Source organism: Strix uralensis, chromosome 19 (genome assembly GCF_047716275.1).
Source record: "Strix uralensis isolate ZFMK-TIS-50842 chromosome 19, bStrUra1, whole genome shotgun sequence".
NCBI lineage: Eukaryota > Metazoa > Chordata > Aves > Strigiformes > Strigidae > Strix > Strix uralensis.
Genome location: NC_133990.1, coordinates 17,055,731 through 17,076,842, shown reverse-complemented (window position 1 = coordinate 17,076,842; position 21,112 = coordinate 17,055,731). Strand labels below are relative to the sequence as shown.

General features: G+C 44.2%; 2 protein-coding genes across 3 annotated transcripts in view; both read left to right on the top strand.

Annotated features, from left to right (window-relative positions):
- FASN (fatty acid synthase) overlaps positions 1 to 3,820 on the top strand; it is a 44,640-nt gene extending 40,820 nt beyond the window's left edge. Inside the window, exon 43 of the mRNA XM_074889681.1 lies at positions 826 to 3,820. Within this exon, the coding sequence (XP_074745782.1) occupies positions 826 to 963 (138 nt within the window). The 3' untranslated portion in view covers positions 964 to 3,820. The remainder of the gene's footprint in view (positions 1 to 825) is intronic.
- A 1,686-nt stretch (positions 3,821 to 5,506) lies between these two features.
- Positions 5,507 to 18,472, top strand: DUS1L (dihydrouridine synthase 1 like). Of its 2 annotated transcripts, none has more exons than XM_074889710.1 (13): positions 5,507 to 5,846; positions 7,403 to 7,511; positions 8,442 to 8,492; positions 10,209 to 10,321; positions 11,096 to 11,178; positions 11,350 to 11,453; positions 12,426 to 12,570; positions 13,196 to 13,292; positions 13,642 to 13,730; positions 14,493 to 14,659; positions 15,196 to 15,233; positions 17,711 to 17,786; positions 18,165 to 18,472. In XM_074889710.1, the coding sequence occupies exons 1-13, from the start codon at positions 5,610 to 5,612 to the stop codon at positions 18,167 to 18,169; spliced, it is 1,314 nt and encodes a 437-aa protein (XP_074745811.1). In that variant the 5' UTR covers positions 5,507 to 5,609; the 3' UTR covers positions 18,170 to 18,472. The 2 variants fall into 2 exon arrangements, with proteins under 2 accessions (XP_074745811.1, XP_074745810.1); XM_074889709.1 differs by having other exon boundaries at positions 18,115 to 18,472.
- Positions 18,473 to 21,112: the final 2,640 nt, after the last annotated feature.

The following is a 21,112-nucleotide window of genomic DNA, read 5'->3' as shown; positions in this document are numbered from 1 at the left end:
TTGCAGCTCTTTAGATAATAAAGATGTTAAAAGAGAGTAACTTCACAGAAGTAATTTTTGGTCTCCTCCTTTCACTGTAGACCCCTGAAGTTTGTCCACTGCATGAGGGCAGACTTTTAAAGAGCAAGTGTCAGCCTTCTGACAGCAGAGGTGGCTTTTTCTTGGTTAGCTTCTGTGGACCACTTATAAGTTAGCATGTGGGTTTCTTGTGGGCCTGAAAAACTTGGGTTTTCGGCCTGCAGTCCAGATAAGGCCACTGTTCTTTAGCCCTTGTTCATGTAAAAGGGTTTAAGTGTCTTACATTATGGTACAGATACCAGGGAAAAGGAAGTGATTTTTTTCAGAATTACCTTCCTGCTTCTAACTTACATCCATTATTGATTCCAGGCCAACTTGCATGTTATTAAAGTTGCATAATGATCTTAAAGGAAGATTCATGGTGGTGGGAGTAAGATTAGGTGGAGGGGAGTGTTATTTGGTGTTCTTAAGGGCTTGGAAGTAGCTACTTTGTCATTCGCTCTTTAATATTGTAGGTAAACTATTCTGTTAGTATCAGTTGGTTGGCTTCCTGCCCAGCTTATATTTGAGTGGATCGCCTGCCAGGCTGTCCAACTATCGTGCTTTAAAACACTGGTTCCAAACAATGCCCTGCAGCTGATGTATGAAAATGTGTCAGAGTAAAACTGGTGCTGTTTTCAACTGAGTTTGATAGAGACAGTGGTGTAAACTATGAGTAACTTAAAGGACTGACAAAGCCAAAACAGCTAGATGACCAGCTGGTTGTAAATTGTGAATGTAAAGTTTTTCTTTTTCATATCTATGCAGGTATGCGATGGGAAAGTATCTGTCCATATTATTGAAGGGGATCACCGCACCTTATTGGAGGGAGATGGTGTTGAATCCATTATTGGGATCATCCACAGCTCACTGGCAGAGCCACGTGTCAGTGTCAGAGAGGGTTAAATTCTGCTTACTTACTGTAATGGTGAAGAAAATGCCAACAACATTCCTTGTTATGACAGACCCCAAGGAACTCTTCCTGTTGTTCAACATCTCATCTGCTCTGCTGCCAGAACTGGGGAGTCCAGCTGAACTTGATTGGTCTTTTTCTCTCTCTCTTTTGCTCATCTTTTCCTTGCCCAGCTTTCACGGGTTCTCTCTCCTCCTTCCCTTCCTATGCTTTGTTTTCCCCTAGTATCCCCATCCTGTGTTACTCTAGTGCTGTGACTCTGTCACTGAGCACTGCTATGAGGGTACCCCACCAATGGTTGCTTCCTACACCCTTGGCAGTATGAAAAACAAATCTAGGAGTAGGTTTCTTGTGCTCTATGTTGTTTTGTCTTAACAGTATTCCAAAGGGTATGTGATAGCACTTGTTGACCAAGCCCAGTGAGCAGGGAGAGGAGCTGCAGCTGATTTCGGAGATAGCTTTTGTCTGTGAAGAATCTGTCTGTAGTTAGGTCAGAAAGAGAATTCCATTGAGGCTTTTGTAACTATATTTTTTTAATTTCATATATTCTAAGTATTTATTGTGTCAAACCAGAAACTTCTTACTTGGTTTTAATTTATCGTGGGTTATAGGAGAAAAGAAACATCCCTTTTTGCAGGGGAAGGTTTATTCTACAGGGGGAAGTTGCCCATTTGTTAAACCAAAGTGCATCTTTGGAACAGTCTGGTTTTATTTGTTTTGTTTTTTTCTTCTTTGTCCCACTGCCCTGCCCAGAAAGGAGAAGGTTAGAAGGGAGGGTTCTTGCCATCATCTACTCTTCTGAGGAGAGAGAGGGGTGGGGGGAAGGGTGGATGGTTTGACAGATGCCACTGTATTGAACAGCCTTAACTTGGGCGTGATTAAACAACAGGCAAAGCTGTCCCTAGGCAGGTACTCTGTTTATATTTGTGCAAGGTTCTGTGTTCTGCTGTATCAGAACCTTAGTTAAAGCATTAAGACTATTGTTTACCTTATTCCCTCCCACCTCCAGTCTCGCCACCCAACCAGGTATTTGAAACAGGGGACGGGGAAATAGAATTCTTCAGCGATAACTGAACAAATCCTCCTACTCCTGCTCTCCCATAACCAAAGCTCAGGCAAACATACAAGCATCTGCCCAAAGCCCCTGTATATTTTCTGTAGTGCAGGGCTTGCTTAAGCCTTGTATATTCATTTTCCTCTCAGTAATGAGACTGGAGATCCCACATAAGTTAACTAAGTAATCAGTTTGATGGTATGATTTTAAAATATAGTACATTTTTAAAGGAAACTTACATAAAATTCAATTAAAAAATTTCTTGCCTTTGCTATGCTGGATCTGTCCTTTCTGAAATCAGTAAATCCTTGCTACACTTATGATACAGAGGAGACCCCGGTAGCAACAAAACACAATCTAGGAGGAGCTATTGTGCCTCTCAGAACTGCCGTAAAACCCTAGTTCTCTCCACCTTCATCCCCCATGAAGTATCCTGGTGTGGCACAGGAGCATTCCAGTGACAGCAATGGGTGGCTATTCACTGCAGGTTCTGACCTAGTGTCTTTTGCTTATACCACCCTCTGTTGATAGTGGCTGGGTTAACTGGTTTTAGTTTTATAAAGTATTTCTTTTGTGAAATCTGAAATAAAACCAACATAATGTCAGCTTACAGCATTTCCAAAATAAGTCTTGTTCTTTTCTCTTTTTTTTTTTAATGCTTTTTGGTCTGAAGAGTGTCTTTTTTCTCTTTGGTTTTCCTAGTATTAAACAGAGTTGATCACTGGTTGGCTTTTTGTCTTATTCTCTACCACCATTTCTTAATCCTGTGTTTCATCTGGAATCTCTCATTTCTTGGTGTAAAGCAAAAACTGCTGCTGGCATATCTGATTTGGAGTCTGTAGAAGTAATATCAATAATAAAGAAGAATTATTATTCTGGAGCATGGCTTCTTGTTGCCATGATTTCGGTACCTTAGATGCAACCAAATCACACACCCACAAGATTGAAGTGGAAACTTTCAAATTCTAATTCTGGTTCCATTGTTGTGGTCTTGACAAGCCATTAATGCTACTGCCTCAGTTTCCACATCTGTAAAATGGTACTAATAGCATCTACCTCAAGGTCGTTGAGAGTGTTAGATAGGCAATGGGTATAAATGCTGTTAAGTTGTAGGTATGATGACTAGGTGTTAGGTGATGATGGAAGGGGGAGAGTGGGTAATGTGTGAGGGTGAGGTGCCTTACAGCTGCAAAGAATCTAGTAAGAGTGGCTATGTGAACTGGGCATATGTGCATGCTATGGGACTTCAGTGTATCTGCTGCATACTATCCATGCACATCCTAGCATAGGATACTACATAAGACAACAAATGTGGGCTGGTTGGTTGGTTTGTTTTAAATTTAACTACTGGCAGTTGTAGTGAGCCTGAAGAAAGAGTTGAAAGAATCCTACTTGCCTTGGTTGTATTGAAAACCTAAAAAGAAAGGAGTGATTAAGCAAACAGTAAAGTGTTTAACAAGTCTGAATGGGTGATGTGGAGGGAGCAAGGACTAATGCTGTTCCAGCTGTTGAAGCAGGAGTTGGACAAGTTCTCTGTATAAACATAAACATGCATGGTCTCATCTACGCAAAGCTTGAAAGATACTGGTTTAGTAATAGAAGTTCCTCACTAATTACTTATAGCCTATATGCTCTCAATGTTCTTGTGGTTGTAATTTGAAAAGCAGAAGGTTGTTTTGTTTTGGGGTTTTTTCCCCCCCATAATTGTCTAATTATGAGCTGCTGCCCTGTAACCTATAATGTAACTGGCTGCTGAATACAGTGTGCCAAAAATAAAAACCTTATTGGCGCTGGTACTGCTTGTTGTTTCTCAGTAGTCTGCCAGATAGACATAGGTAGAATGATGATACCATAATGCAAAATCAAATACTGCAGTTGCTCGCTTTGAGAAGACAAGGGCAGAAGTCCTTCACATCTACCCTTCTACATGAAATTGAAGTGGGAGTCTCTTGCCAAGTGATACTCACTTTCCATCTTCCTTTTCAGCGAGCTGTTCACAGGCTTCTCTACATCATGCTGGTCTTAGTCTCAAGACTGGAAAACACAGTCCCCTGTTGGCCCTATAAACTTATTTAGGCTCACAAACACATTGCTCTTCTGAAAGGGCAGGCAGTATACCTTAAATCTGCAATGTAGCCTTAATAGAAGAACGTATGGCACATAGCACATGTAGTCATCAGCATTAAAGCTATTATTTTCCTTTTCTATTCTACCACCTTCCTGAGGGGAAAGAAATACACCTCTCCTGCCAAAGACAATAACTTAAACTGTGACCCTTCTTGCATTTTTTAACAGAACTGGTGACTTTAAACAGCACTACCTGGCAGCAGAAGTAGAGTCAAGTACAACTCAAAAGATTTAAGGTAGAATAGTGATAAAGGAAGCAAGTGTTTTTCTCCTGCAATTAGATAAGTTACCATAACTGAAGATCAGACAACTTGCCAGCAAATCAGGGTTGAAAGAAGGGGAAAAGAAGCAGGTATGTAAGGGGAAATGGAAGTGTTAATGGAGGGTCTGGGAGGCTGTGTATTTAAAATAGCATAACTGCTTCTTTAGGCCTCGGGAAGGTAGTGGAAGATGGTAGAAAAGACTCAGAAGAGCTTGAAGCTTAGCTGTTCGAAAGCAACGTCGGCTTTGCCAGTGAACTTGAAGTGTGAAAGGCTGTCAGGGGAGGCTCTAACAGACTTACAGAGCAGTTGGGCTGTACATGGAACCCTGCTTTGTTGGTAGATAATGATTTTGAGTTTTTCCCCTTTGTGGAAAAAACATTTAAAGCCCTGTGACTAAAGTTACGTGGATGTCTTGACTGGAGCAGTGATGCCGCACTTCTGACCTTCGGGAAGGTACGGGCAGATGAGAAGAGGAAATCCTGCCCTGCGCTCGCCCCGGCGGCGCTCAGCAGCTTTACAAAGCGCTGCAGGAGGGACGGTTTTGTCACGTCTGTGACACTTTCTGGTTCAGCCGGGTGCATCCCTTCCCCTCTGACACCAGGGACGGGTGAGATGCCCGGCGCAGCCCGAGCTCTTGTGCTCAACGGCCGCTTCGCCCCGGCCGACGGGCAAAACCCCGAACGCGTCCCGGGACTCGCGCGCTCCGCGGGGCTGCGGGGCGGGCCCGGGCCGGGCGCTGCTGCACGGGCCGCGCCGGGCACGTACCGGCTGGCAGCGGCCGCGGCTCTCCCGCGCCCGTTCCCCGGCGGGGAGGCCGCCCCTCAGGCGGCGGCGGGGGTCCGGGCCTCGGGCCTCGGCCGGCTCGGGAGGTGTCCGAGCAGCGGCAGGCGCCGCGGAAGGAGCCTGCAGAGCCCCGGCCGGTGCCCGCCGCCGCGGCGCGAAACCGGGGGAGCGCGGCCGCCTCCCGCCGCAGGCCGCGCCCGCGCCTGCCCGGGCTCCTCCGCGCGCGGCCCCCGCTGGCGGCGGCCGCGGTTTCCGGGGGGGCCGGCGCGCCGCGACACGGCGGAGCCGGCCGGAGCGAGATGGCGGTGGCACCGTCCGGCCGCCTCGGTGCCCTGCCGGGGCCCAGCCATCGCGCCCGCCGCGCGGCCTCAGGCGGCTGCTGCGAGCCCCGGCGCGGCGGCGCGGGCGGGCGATGCCGAAGCTGCGCGGGGAGGCCTTCTGGAGGGAGACGCTGCGCAGCGCCCACTACGTGGTGGCGCCCATGGTGGACCAGAGCGAGCTGGCCTGGAGGCTGCTGAGCCGCCGCCACGGCGCCCAGCTCTGCTACACGCCGATGCTGCACGCCCAGGTCTTCCTCAGGGACGCCAACTACCGCCGCGAGAACCTCTACGGCGAGGCCTGTCCCGAGGACCGGCCGCTCATCGTGCAGGTGAGCGCCGGCGCCGCCGGCGAAGGGCCCGGCACGGCCGGGGGTCGGCGGCGGCTCCGGGAGCGGCGGCCCGGCCTGGCGGGAGGAGCCTCCCCGGGCGCTCCCGGGTAGCGCAGCGGGAGCCGCTCGGCGATGCCGAATGCGCCCTCGCCCCCCTCCGCCGGCCCGGCTCTCTTAACGAACCCAGACGTTTTCCAAGTGCGGATGAGTCGGTCTCACCCGCGTTTTACGGGAGTTCTATAGAATGACAGAAATCTCATTTCCTTCACCTAGATACCGCTGACAGAGCTTAGCTCACGAAGATATGTGTGGTCTTCTGTTTATCCCTTGTCTAACAGAGAGCGTTTGGTGTCTTAACCGCGGGGGCCCGGGGCACTGGGCTTCTCTCAGGGGTTTCAGTTCTCTACACCTCATCTTCAGAGATAGACTCATCTTCTAGAGTCAGGGGTTGTTCCAGATCTGATACCACTCGGGGAGGGTCACATTTTTGTAGTTCTCTGTAACCATGAGGTCAATGCTTAGCTACAGAAAAAGTATGCAAGGAAGACAAGATGCACTTTTCAGCTTGTGTTGCTTCTCCTTCTGGACTACTGTGTGAGGTTCAGGTACTTTCCTCCACTCCGTCCCGAAGAGGGAGGGGGGCCAGCGGAGCTGGAGAGTAATGGAGGGAAAGGCAGTTGGCGTGAGCAGAGGAACGGTGTGATTTCCACATGTGGAGCAGTTAAACGGATGAGGACTCTTCACCCTGGAAGAGAAGTGTCTCCCCTGACTGAGAGGAGAGATGAGAGGAGTCTGTGAAAGTATGACGGGTCTGAAGATGACGAATGGGAAATGAGTGTTAAGTAAGGGTGGTGATAAACTGCAAAATTCATTACCATGGGACGTACTGGATGCTGAAGGATTACATGAATTTAGAAAACAAATGAAGGAAAACTCTACTGAGGGTCCTTAGGTACAGGAAATACCACTTCTGCTTCTAGAGTCCTTGATGCTTTCCAGCTTCTGCTGTTCCCTAGCTGTCTGTTGTTGAGCATTGTCAGAGCAGGATGAGGTGGAGCTTTGGTCTGTCTCACTACAGCTTTGTATATTCTCCTTTTTCTGTGGGAGGTAGTTTCTTTGTGAACTCATTTTGAAGGCAGTGGTGCTTATTGGTATCTACAAAGTTTGAATTGTCTCAGAACCCAGAGACACCACAGGTAACTCTTCTTCTGCACCACCTTGATGTATTTAAATGCTACAGCTATTTGCTCTACAGGAGATTTTAAGAGTTCCTCCCTCATATTCTTGGGTACTACACGTAAAATAGTCTACAAATATTTCTTTGCCTCTTGAATGCTCATCTTTCTCATTTTGTCATTTGAAGGTTGAGGATCTTTAGCTGGTAAGTGTCACAGTTTTTGTTTGGGTTTTTTTTGAGGAATGGTGTTTGTTATTATTAACTGTGCATATTATGCCTATTTTCTGTAGCAAGTAGTTACTTCATAACTATGTCATAATGTGTTAGTACTTGAAGAAATCTATTGCCTAATTATTCTACTTTTCTTTGTCTTTCTCAGTTCTGTGCCAATGACCCTGAAGTGTTTGTCCAAGCAGCACTGTTGGCTCAGGATTATTGCGATGCCATAGACCTAAATTTGGGTTGCCCCCAAATGATTGCAAAGAGAGGTATGTGCAAATATGAACCCTGGATAAACAGAGAAATGGTATGTTTCAAAGTTGAACATTGGCAGTAAAACATCAAGAGGACCAAATTAAGCCTTGGTGGCAAAGGTGGCTGCAGTACTGCTGAAGTCAGACTTAGTTACACCTGCTTTAACAGGTAATGCTTTAAGTACCTAAAGTAGAAATTAGATATACTAATAATTCCAACTTTTCGTGAGTGACAGCTCTTGTGTCTAGAATATCCTTCAGAAAAAGTATTTATAGCAAGAGCTCGATTTTTCTTTCTGATTTCAGTTGCTCATATAGCCTAATTTTGCAAAACTGCATTTAAAATTACATCATGCAGGCACTTAGCATCTCCTATTTCCTTGATACTTGCACAGAGCTTATTCACATTAATGTGTAAAAGGGTAACACCTGCTGAATCCCCTAAAGATATTCCAAAGATAGCTGTGTTTGAAAACGAGAACCAGAGTTTGAAAATTTTGAATCCATTAGGATGCTGAGGAAGAATTTGTTCAGTAACTGCCCGTTCCTCTTCTAAAAGGCCTTTCAAAGACTAATAGGAAATCATCAGTGGTGTACAGGGCAAATAGATCTTTCAATCTGATCAGGTTTTATCCTGAAGAGAATTTTTAAACAGCTGGTATAAACCCCTGGAAGTTGAACTTTGAGCTGCCAGTGTCAATACCACCAGCCTTAGGGAGTAGCAGTGAAGGTAGGGTGTGGGGATTCATTGTTTGTCCTGTAAATCTAGGATGGCATGGGGAACAGAATGATCCAACTCCTCCAGTTTGGACAGGACAGAGCAACTCTGTGTCTGCCAGTGAGGCATCCGAGTGTCTGGATCCTTGTATGTGAATGTTTGTGAAAGCTGTATACTTCAGCATCTTACTTGTTTGTACAAGTCTGTCATATGCTATTTTGTTATAGGTCACTATGGAGCATTTCTGCAAGAGGAGTGGGATCTTCTTCAGAGAATGAGTAAGTCTTTAGAGAGGCCTCACTTCAGTGAGGCAATGAGATGAACTCAACATTGAGAGGAGGTTTAGGGATTTTGGGGGAAGGGAGGTGCAGCATGTTTCTTTGGGGAGGGTTGTGTTTGGTTTTGTTTTTTTTCTTTCTTACTGTATTTCAGTGGGACCCTCAAGATATTTGGTGGTATCCCACTACAAGCTCATGCTAGATCTGCTAAAAGACTTCAGTACCTGAAGCAGACTTCAGGTGAAAGTGAGTTGATTAAGTCCCAATCTAAGGATGACTCAGTGGCTCTCCAACTCTAGAAACAGCAGAACTCCCAGTGCCTTACTTTTTCACTGTGAAGTTCTTGGGTGCCAGGAGTCATGTTTCTGCTTGAAGCCACAGGTGGCCTTTTCTGATCAACTCAGTGTATCTTTCTATCCACACCATAGCACCTTGTGCCTCTCCTCTAGTTTGTGTAGGATGCTTTCAGACTATCAGTAGCAGTTGTGAACAGTATCATATTTTTTTTAAGAAACACATTTGGAACTGATTTAAAAAGCAAAGTTTTGATCATTGTGTAGAGCTGAGAATGTGCTTTCACTCCACTTCAAAGCAAGTGTCTGAACTGTGAAGTTAGAGTCTTACTTCTGTTTGCATTCCCTGTGGTCCAGGGAATCTTGAATGATGTTTGGCACAACGACACTGCTGAGAACATGGAAAGATAGTCAGTGCTTCCCTGCCCAGCCTGTAATGTGGTTGTCAGGGCACTTTTCTTAGGAGTGAAAGATGCAAATCAGAACAGCCTCAAGGTGAGAAGAGAACCCAGGTCATCCAGTTGGGTGAGAACCCAGGCTCTCTAGTAAGAGAGTTGTCTTATTAGGATATTGTGTCAAAGGCGGGCAAAGCTTCCTCTTCCTCCTTCTCCCCCAGCCTTCTTTAAAATGATGGAGTACTGTTTTCTGCTTGCACCTGTATACACCTTGCTTGTTCCTTTGAAAGGGAAGTACCTATCATCAGAGCTCCTAGGATTTGGATTAGAAGACAGCAGGTGACTTCCTACATGATACATCCAAGCTGTGGAAGAGAATTTCAGGCACGCCATTGCTGCATTCTCCTGCTTGGTGTCTTCATTAGCTCTTTTTAGTAGTTTTCCGATTCTGAGCACTGAGTAAAGGCTGTGGGAGTTTAATATGTTGTTCTAGATTTCACCCAGACTCTGTAACCTACATTTACTACTTAATTGGGTCCACAGCCTACCTCATTTGATAAGCCTCTGCTTGCCATGGACAAGACTCTACTTGTGATGATCATTTGGGTGATAATTTGGAATGAAGCAAAGCATCTCTTGTAGGAAAGGTGGACAAACGAGTGTTAATGTTGGCAAAGTAGTACAGTAGTCTGTGATGATAGTAAACCTGTATCAATGATTAAGATTTGAGGGGGGTGGTCCCTGAAAGTGAAGGTTTGATGCAGTGGAAGCATGAGGGCTATTAAATGCTGACTATTTTATGCCTTCTTGTTAGCATGCAGATTTTGTGCTTCATGTTTTACTGTTACTTGATTAACTTGTTCAATAAGGATCGCAGAGGACATTGCTGATTGTTTAAGCTGTGAGAACTGCATAGCATTAACTTTTCAGGCTTTTTCCATACTATACCCAGTATCAGATCTTGAGGAGAGTAGGCACTTTTCATAGCATTGTGCAGCCCACTTACCTGTCTTTTCAATCTTTCCCAGTTTTACTGGCTAACGAGAAGCTCTCTGTTCCCATCACATGCAAAATCCGCGTTTTCCCAGACATTGACAAGACAGTGAAGTATGCACAGATGCTGGAGAAGGCTGGCTGCCAGGTAAGGAGGCAGCTGCTCCCTGTACTGTTGCATTGGACATGTGTCTCTATGTAAAGCATCTGATGACCAGGTCTTGGCGTACTGTGGAGGTGAATAGGCTGCCTTGTCTTACAGACAGAGAAAACGGGGTGCAGAGAGATTGTATGTACTTGTAGTCATAGGCAGCAGGTCAATAGTATGAGTAATGAGTATGAGTACTAGTAAGACATGATGATTTCAGAGTCTCTCTTATAATCAGTGCACAGTGCGGCATCCTTCACTGTGGTTGAGCATCTCAGTCTAACAGTGCTGCAGGAGGCAGTGTGAATGCATGAAATCCACAGGACTATAGAAAAAAGTATCAAAAATGACCACCACTAGTGAAGAAATAGGCAGCCTTCTAGGAATTTAACTCCAGTTAAATTGGAAGAGTCAGTCTGTAGTTAGAGCCAGCACTGAGAGTATTCAGGCCTTCTGCTGAGGAGCAAGCCAGGTCGAGATACCACAGATTCCAGAGTGAATCACAAATGGGAGCCAAGGCAAAAGGAAATCTGTAGGCTCGCCCAAGATACGATCTTGTCCTGCTGCGGAATAGCAAGCTGAAAGAAGCCCAAGTCCATGCCATGGTAGGTGAGTTGCTGATGTTCTCTGTGATACCAAAGTCCCTGCACTGTTGAAATAGCAGTGGGAATTCAGTGGCATCCTTGAAGTGTATGGGGTGAAAGGAAGTTTTTGTCAGTGGATTTATTCCACTGGTTCATACACGTGAAAAGTAAATCTACCTGTGTGTTCTAGCTGCTGACTGTGCACGGCCGCACTAAAGAACAGAAGGGACCGCTTGCTGGCGTGGCATCTTGGGAGCACATTCAAGCTGTCAGGTTAGTGAGCAGTACCAGTCTTAGTGGATTTCTGCTAAGACGCTACAAAGGTAGATTTTAAGCAGAGTGTGCAGTGGCATTGAAGAACAAACACATTTGTGTGACAGGAGTAGAATTTCTAGCTTGAGTCTAATTCTCAATTTTATGCATCTGTTTTATTCACTGGTATAGAAAAGCTGTAAGCATTCCTGTATTTGCAAATGGAAACATCCAGTGTCTCAGTGATGTGGAAGAATGTATCCGTAAGACAGGAGTGCATGGTGTCATGAGTGCAGGTAAAGAAAATGAACTTCTACTCATAATAGATGAGAATATGAACTGTTTCCTACTCTTAGCAGTCTCATATGTATTTATTAAAGCATACGTCAGACTGACCTGATGAACAGCTCTGACTGAAAGCTGAGTGGCCATTCTCTCTCCTGTTGTGCTGGCCGTCTCTCACCAGGGCCAGGAATCACTTAGGATTTGTAAGAATTGTTATGTTGGACTTGTAGCACCATTGAGTGGACAGCTCAAGTCTAATTACTCGACAAAGGCATATGGGACTCCTGTTGTCCTGGAATATTTTCATGACATCTGTTAACCGGTGGAATGGTTTTTGAATGGATATTGATGCAGTAAGTGTGTCTGCTGACTAATATTCCTGCAGATGGTTCTTGTTGGGTTGAGACGAGAAAGAATTGGCATAACTTCCTACAGGAAGAGCTAGGATAGACATCAGAAAAAGCTTTCCATCACTCACACAGTTAAAACAATGAAACGTATTTTCTGGGGGGTTGTAGAATCTTACTTTTAGAAAATACTAGTTAACAAAAGGCTTGTGAAGGTAGTGGAGAAAAGCATGGTGAGAAGCAGTATCTGTAAACTTAGGCCAGACAGATGTGAACACAGACATAAGGTAAGACACCCATTGTCCAAGTATTTAACCACTGGGCAACAAAAGCAGTGATTTCTCTATTTATTAATTTTTGTTCTGTTTTTGTGTCAAGATTGGATGCCTTTCTGGAAAATGTACTTTAATTAGAGACAAGTTATTTGGCTCAATTAAGAATTGTATAGTGAAATATAGTATCCTGAGGTCAAGCTAGACTTTTATGGGCCCTGTGTTCCTCTTTGCGAGTACATGGGTGATGTGTCTGTGACTGGCTGGTGGAGTCACAACAGAACTGATCAAGCTCCAGAGCCTGGATTTTGTTTTCTGTTTCAGTCCTGAAATGAAAGTTTGAGTATTTCTTTTCATTCCCTAGAAGGTAATCTTCATAACCCAGCTTTGTTTGAGGGCCGAAACCCATTGGTGTGGGAGATGGCTGAGGAGTATCTGGAGATAGTGCAGAAGTACCCTTGTCCATTGTCTTACGTTAGGGCTCATCTCTTCAAGCTCTGGCATCACACGTGAGTATCTCCAGAGAACTCTTAATGTTTTCAGGGCTCATCCTGCTTAGCAAGTCTCTGGCTTTTCTGAACAAGGATTTGTTTGGCCAGAACTAGTATGCTGCAAGGTTTTCTTTCCTGGACCTGGCTGGAGTGAATCTGGGCCGAGGCCTTTACTCTTGATGGTGTATCTGGGAAACGGGGCTTGGGGAATGAGCAGGTTACCACAAGATAAGCTGGGGTGTGAGCTCACAGCACATCACCTGCCGTGTGGTAACTGCCCACACGCACACACGCACTTTATGGCAAACATGAGTTAACTAACTCCTTGTTCGTTGTGAGGCAAGCTGTCTTGCATTTACTGTGGAGTAAGAGCATGGCCATGGGCAGTTCCCGAGGAGCAGCTGATGCACTGTAAGTTCATGTTAAGCTTATCTCAAAGTACCTTGGTCGTGTGCCAATTATTTATTTGGAAAAGAGGAGCAGGTATGTGTGCTTTTCCCTGGATTTAAAAGATAAGCTTCTACCAAAGGCAAGTGCAGCAAGAAAAAAATCTATCAAAAGCTTTTATAAAGACATTTTTAGTTGATCTCCTCAGTCTAGCAATAATGAATAAATATGACTTGATGTTTGGGATTTGCCTCAGGCTTCAAGTTTACCAGCAGCTGCGTGAAGAATTAGCAAAAGTGAAGACTCTAGAGGGCATTGTAGATGTCAACAGGGAGCTGAAACTACGATGCCAGGTACCAAGATGGGCCCTAATCTCCCAGAACAACACTTGGTGGGAATTTATGATGTATGTCGTGCAGTTGATGTCTGTTAGTCACCTGAACTTTGTGGCTTACCAACCTTGATATTGGTACTTTACTACAGTAGCAGCCCCTTAAGCCTGTACAACTTTACATGGTATGAAGTTGAACTAGGAGTTACAAATCTGCTTCAATTCATCTGTCTTAGTAGAGGTTTTTTGCCTATATTTGACTGTCAGTAACTGTTAGTTTGAATTCCAATTTGTCGTTTCCTGGAGTTTGAAGTATTATTTAGAGTATTTCCTGAGAACTCCATGAAACTGACTGTAACTCTATGCTGCAGGAAGAAATAGCTAATCAGAAAGAAGGAGAAAAGCCAAAAGAAGGGTTGCCTTTTTTCCACTGGATCTGTCAGCCATACATCAGGCCAGGGTGAGTTATCTGTTCCAACGTGGGCAGGTACCTGTAGGCCTTTCCCACCTCTACTGTCGTTACAGAGCCATCCAGTTCTGGTCTAGGAGCTTACATTCATTTGAAAATAAGTGAAGACTTCGGATAATTTTTATTCTGCTTTGTTTTTTTCCTGGTTATTGCTTTGTTTGTGGGGATGTTGCTCATTGTATGCATCTTCTCCTTTAGATCCTCCTCAGATTTCTCTCTCTCTGGAAAGTAAAAACCAAGAATTCCACTGCAGCTCAGAAAGAGAACCTAATGTGCAACAAATATGCTACCTGACAGTACTTTATTGTTATATGTAACACAAATGCTGCTGGCAATTGCCAGGGTAGCAAAGATGGGAACTAAATTGTATTCTATAGAGGATACTTGTGCTGTATGGACAAGCTTTTCAGATAGCTTATTCCCTTTCTGTTGTGAAAGTTGGGCTGAAGAAGAGAACGGGCCTGTCAAGATTTAATACTTAAGTAAAACCTGGGAATAACAGGTTAACTAATTTAACTGGCCAACTTTCATTGACTTTCCAACCGATGTATCTGACAGTGTGTCTGTTAACAGCCAATGTTAACAAAGAATTTAGGTTTTTCTATTCCACTTCTAAGGGCAATGACACTTCCTTGTAATTTAGCCATGATAGAAAGGGTTACAGTATACCCAGATTTCTGTAAACCAGAATAGTTGCCAGGGAACACCTAGTTCTTCCCTTCAGCCAACTTATGACAATATTTACTGTTTCAGGCCAAAGGAGAGATGCAAGGAGAATGGAGCCAGTGGGACTGAAAAAAGTGTGAGAGGGAAACGTGCTCTAGAAGAGGAGGAAGATGGAAATTCTGAGCTTCTGTCAAAGAACAAACAAAAAAAGAAGTTAAGAAATCCAAATAAAAGCTTTGATCCATCTTTAAAACGTAAGTTCCATTTATATGTTCCATAAATGCATGGAAAGTTGGTGATACCACATTTGACATAAATTGCCACTATGTATTTTCTTTGTTCATGTAGTTGTAGAAACTTCTTTAAAAAGAGGGGGGATTATCGGGAAATTTCGGCAGTGGGCAATGTGATTCAAATTATGTTCATTAGTAAAGAAAACAAGGATCGAAGACGTAGGTCACTGATCCACTATGAGCATCTTTTTTAGATCAACATGCTTTACAAATGAAATTGTAGCTGTCACTAATATTTGAAATTGAAATTTCGTATTCATTTCAAGCAGATGTCCTCTATTACACTTGAGGATTAAAATTTTCTGTGTTTGGATTTAGCTTAGAAGCACTTAAAAAGTCAAAGTATCTTCACCTTTGCACTGTTCTTTGAGGTAGTATTTTTATTTCAAAAAGAAAAGCACCAAGCTTTGTCTGATCCTGATATTTTTTAAAATTTACTTATTCCACATAAAAATACAATTGCTGAAATTGGGTGTCTCTCTCTTCCTCTCTTCCAGCCAAATATGCAAAATGTGATCAATGTGGAAACCCTAAGGTAAGTCAGGGCCAGTGTCCGTTAAAGCATTTCCATTAAATGGAAGTGACCACGCAGCGGTCAGTGGCTCAGTGTCCGGACGGGGATCGGTGGCGAGTGGTGTCCCCCGGGGTCTGTGCTGGGACCGGTGCTGTTCAACATCTTCATCAACGACATGGACAGAGAAGGCCCCGGGGAGACCTTATTGTGGCCTTTCTGTACTTAAAGGGGGCTTAAAAGAAAGATGGGGACAGGCTTTTTAGTAGGGCCTGTTGCAGTAGGACAAGGGGTAATGATTTTAAACTAAAAGAGGGTAGATTCAGACTAGATATAAGGAAGACACTTTTTACAATGAGGGTGGTGGAACACCAGCACAGGTTACCCAGGAAGGGCATAGATGCCCATTCCTGGAAACTTCAAGGCCAGGTTGGACGGGGCTCTGAGCAACCTGATCTAGTTGAAGATGTCCCTGCTCATGGCAGGGGGTTGGACTAGATGGCCTTTAAAGGTCCCTTCCAACCCAAACTATTCTACCACTCCAAATCCTAAGGTAGGTCCAGGGCAGTGTCCCGTAATGAACACATTCAAAGTCCTGCTGATACGTAGGGGGAAAAAAAGAGTCCATACTTACACAAAAGCCTCTTAGCTATTAACTGTAACCAGTCTCTGAGGTGAAGGTGCTGCACTGAGATCACTAACACATGCAGGTTCTTTGAGATCATTTGCCTTCCTTTCCAAAAAAGTGCAGACTTACGGCTGCTGAGGATGTTTATTGGCAAGACAGTTGAGTGAGTTAGATGAACTTCCCAAGATCTCTTGGAAACAAATCTCCAAACTTCCAGTAATTACACATGTATATTCTACTATGAAATTAGAAACAGAACCCCTCTTGCTAGGGTTAGTGGTGGGTGGTTTTCTTCTGAAAGGATTGAGAATTTGAATAACTGGTGTTAGTGGTGTACTAATACAAATACTTTAAACATCGGCGCAATATGGTCTGTAGCGAGTGTCAGGCAGTGGTCTGCAGCTCTGGTTTTTGTTGGGTTTGGATCTCTGCCCTTAATCAGAACAAGAATGAGCACCTAGTCATTCTCAGCTCTGTTTTTGATAGCAGATTAACAGCAATGTTCACCATTAAACAAACCAGCTGTTTTCCAGGTTGTGTATAGCATGTATATTTGAAACTTCAAATATTTGATATTTGGAAAGAGTTCATTGGGGTTTTTTGTTTTCCCTTGGAGAGGAGCATAGCTGTTTCCTTGACAGGTAGATGTTGCTGAGCTAAGTGAGCAAAGTGTATTTATTGCTGCTAATATACCTGTCCATGCAGATGTACAAACAGTGTAAGATGCAAGGAATAATTTTGTGTTCTAGCTGAAAAAGTGGCATTACAGGTATGGGGAGGAGTCAGGGACATGCGTGTGTGGTGTTTTTCTCTCTTGTAACACACTTACAGCACCTTAGAAATAGCAGCCATCTGGGACTCAGTTTGGAGCTGCAGCTACAGAAGAAAATGTTCTTCTTGCTGTGTTCATTATTGGGAAAACATTGAGCATGCATTGGCCCGCTTTCAAAGCCATCCTGTTTCACAGCTAATCCAGGTGACAGCTTGGTGTGTCAACCATGATTGTCTGAAGCTGGGCTTAGTCTCATTTTTGTTTTGCTCTTACATCAGTGTAATGTTGCAGGCAGCCCCTGAAATCTTGTGACTGGGCCCGTATCTTTTTTTTTGCCCTAGCTTGTGTGTTTCTAAGCTGTCATGGAATGGGGGAAGAACAAAAAAAACATTTCAGCCAAGAGCTGCCTAAACATGAAGGCATTTTTAATTGGGGTGGAGGGAGACAGGCCAAACAACAAAACCCCACTTTCCTAAGCAATCGCTAAGCACCTGTGAGCCAAAGCACCACAGACACCTGGTCTATTATAGGCAAGTTGTCAGTTGTCTAAGACTCAACTGCTGCTGTCCCCTAAGGGTCATGTTATATTTTAATATATACTAAGGTATATTTTAAGCTGCAAGTAGGGAAGTAATTGCTGTGGTAACATTTATTTTAGGCATAGCTGCAGATGGCAGCAAGCATGTCACGCACCGTGTTTCACATACGACTTCTCTCGCAGAGAACTACAGCAAGCTCACCTGTAACAAATGTCATCATTTGTTCCAAAGTGCTTATGGCACTTGCCTGCTTGTGTTGTGTAACTCAGGCTGCCCAACAGATTACTGATGTTGCAGAAGTTGAATGTGGAATTTTTTTGTTTGCTTGTTTTGGTTTTTGTTCTCTATGTGCAAACAGTTGATAGTTGGGGCTTCCCCACCCCCCCATGACATCAGCTCTGTCATCTTTGTTAGACTCAGGTGTAAATGCCCAATATACAAGTTCATGGTTTTTTCCAAAGGTCTGACTGTGCAGAGCTGTATTGTTGTTGCTTATTACAGTAAACAATAATCATTTTATTTTCACTGATACAAGCTTCTTTACACCCCCATTCCAACCCAGGGCAATAAATGTGTGTTTAACATGTGCCGAGGATGCTGTAAGAAAAGAGCATTCAAAGAGACAGCAGACTGTCCAGGTAGGTGCAGCTGCCCTTACACGTCACTGAGCAAATGTCTCGTCTCCCATGTATGTTCATTCCTTTAATCTCTGGTTTATGGGGTGGGGGGTGGGGGTGTTAAAATCTACATACTAAAAATCTAACTAAAATTTTATAGTACAATCTTAAAAGTCTGTTCTTCCTTCTACGTACGGTGTTTCTTCTGCTTCCAAAGCCTTGGGATTTATAGTTTCCAGGCTATGAGGATCCATTCTTTGTAACTGTAAGGGATGAGCTGTTCTGTTTACCAGTGCAGTCATCTCATTTCAGTTGTTTTGGTTTTTTTTCCCCATCCTTGCTTCTTCAGGTCATGGATTACTTTTTAAGACCAAATATGAAAAATCTCTTTCATGGCAGAGTAGTCAAAGAGTAATTCAAAACCCAGAGATCAGTCGGAGAGGAGACGCAGAGGTGGGGGAAGCTGCTGTACTGAAGGAGGCTGGTGACGGCGCAGTGTGAAGCTCTGGGAATGAATCGTTCAGGAGCTCCTGCCAGGCCTCTGCTTCCCTGGGCCAAAGAACACGCCGTCTCCAGCTCACCCTCAGCTCTGTGAACTTGTTCCACAGGTTTATTTTAAGTTCTGGAAAAGTTTTATTTAAGTAAAAAAGCTGCTTACTCAGGGAATTATCCTGCATTTGAAATAAAAAGGATGCAATTAAATTTCTCATGCTGTGTTTTAAAGACTGAAAATGCTGCATTTTTGGGTGGGGGCAACCTCTATAAGCTGCCATCACAATCTGCCTCTTGTGTTCATTAACCCTTTATGTCTGGTTTTTAATATTGGGGAATAAATGTCTTGTATTAGAACAGCCTCCTGGCACAGTAAAAATAGCAGTGTCAGACTTCTTCAGTAATAGAAAATGTGTCACATTTGTCTGAGTTTCAGCAGGCCATGTTTTCAATGCAGAAAGGAATTGAGCAGTACTTTGAAAATGTGAATGTAAAACTGTAAAATGTTGCTATAACCACATCATGTATTAACAGTTACGAGTTATATATAGTATGATAAAGCTTAATGGGCTCCCATGAGCCAAAGGTTGGGGGGAGAATGAAATCTCTGTGTTAACAGAGGGGGTTGACTGAAACATGCTGTTAGAACCAAGTCCATGAACCTTTCCCTGCTCAAAGTCTCCTATTTAATTATATGATCATTCTTTCTCCTTCCCACCTGATAAATTCTGTGGGAAGTGTTGTCAAAAACCAGATGCAGGTCCACACATGCAAGACCCCTACCTGGCTTTCACCCTTTCCCCAGGGACTTTGTGTGTCTCCTGGGCACTCAGTCAGTGCAGCCTTCCAGTGTTGGGCGTGCTGTAAAGAGTGTCGGCAAACAAAAAAGAAGAAAATCAGCAATGGTATGCAGCGGTAATAGATTGAAGACCTGGAAGTCAAGCCATCCCATCATAAGCTAGAATAAATAAATAAAGCATAGCTCAGCTTTAAAAATTTAGCTCCCTTGGGCCTATTTCCTGAGTGCTGTTTGTATCAGTGAGTGCTTAGTGACACTGCTGCAGCGCACGCTGCCGCTCCCTGCACCGGGGCGCACTGACAGCAGCCGGCCTGGTCATGCTCCTCGTCACAGGTGGCTACTGGGGGTGGGGGGTGGGGGTAAAACTGATGGTGCACTCCAGCCATGCTTGGTTTGGCAAAGCTGGCACGTAGGAACAAGCCCTATAGAGTACTAGAGCCTTTAACCATAAAATTAGCAGGTCTTAAACTACTGTTTCTTCAAGGGAAGTGGAGAAAAGAGAAAAAAAAAAAAAAAGAAGAACTAAAAGCTTGGGGGTGTGTGGGAGAATGGGTATGAGAAAGAAGGAAAGAGGATGTGGGGCAGGGGGAGGATGACAGAGTTGAGTGCCTGGTCTCTGTCCTGAGCCATTCCTGCCCGTATAAAATTGCTTGCGAGCGTGTCAGGCTCCAGCGGGTGTAGGTGCCAACTACGGCGCTGTCCCAGGGACCTGCTTCTAGCAACTCAAACCTCTGCTTCACATGCCCAGACCATCAGGAGCTTTGGCGTATGTTTAAGAGCATGCCCTGCTTGCTAGACTAAGTATGCTTGTTTTAAGCCAGGACACTTATTTTTCTGGAATCCTGATTGCAGAGATTCTTCCTCTGCCTGTCAGGGTTTGTCAGATACTCCCTTTTGGAAGTTACACTGGGTCAGAAAGGAAATGAACCGGACGCCCAGCACCCAGAAGACTAGGTCTGCATAAAGCACTGGCAAAGTGTCATCTCAGCGCAGAAGAGCACTTGCCTTGGAAAAGTTTTCTGAACAGTAATAAACCAAAAATCAAAAGTGCATCGAAGGTCAGAAAGCAAATGTAGCACCATGCACTTCTGAAAATAGGGACAACCCATCCCTGTCCCACCCCAGTCAAAAGAGGTGCTCAAGACTTTTTTTTTTGTTTTAATGACAGAAACACAGCACTTTCAGGAATCAGGAGATAACAGCATGCCCTGATTATTTTTAAACCATTTTTAACATGATTTTTTTGACTTCTCAACAACTATTCCATGCTTGTGTGTGTGTGTGTTCATGCAGGCATGTGTACACACACCCCCTCAAGCCCTGGCAAGATCAGTTTATATTTCCTAACCTGCATTACAAACTATGTTATAGTTTACAGTCATGAGTTCATACATGGACGGGAACAGTATCCTGAAAAAGCACCCAAAACTACTAGTAGCTGTAGACTTATTCAATCCATGGAGAAATGTTCTCATTCGAAGCATAACAAGCAAGTTAACAGATCACCAAGCAGAGCACCCTATGTGGAGCAGAGGCCTTGGCCCACCCTCACGTCACTCACCCTTGTGCCCACTTCTCGTCTGTGTTCCCATTTTCCAGGCTGTTTCTGCAGGCACCTCCCCTATCCCATGATCACACACGTCTTCAGTCTCTTTGGAGACTTGTCTGCATCCAGCTTTTATCCAGCTGTTCCCACTCACTCACACTAAGTCCTCTAGAGGGACTGCAAGAGGTAAGAACGTCGTATCCATTCGGAGGCTGGACTTAAATCCTGCCTAACATTTAGTTGTGGCTTTCTACCTATTTTAACAAGTAAAAGTAGTTCAAATTCCTACTGAGTCTTCCCGTTTCATTTGCTTGTTACTTGAACAAAATATTTTCCATGATGTTCTGGGAATAGCATCTTCCAACCTTAATCAGCTTGTTAACCAAGACTTTCAGCTGCTTTCATCATTTCTGACTACCCTTGTATTCAAATCAAGTTTAGACACTACGCTGGTAGGTGTTACTCCAGTTTGCCTTGTGAACTGGAACTAGCACAGAAACCAAGGGGGCG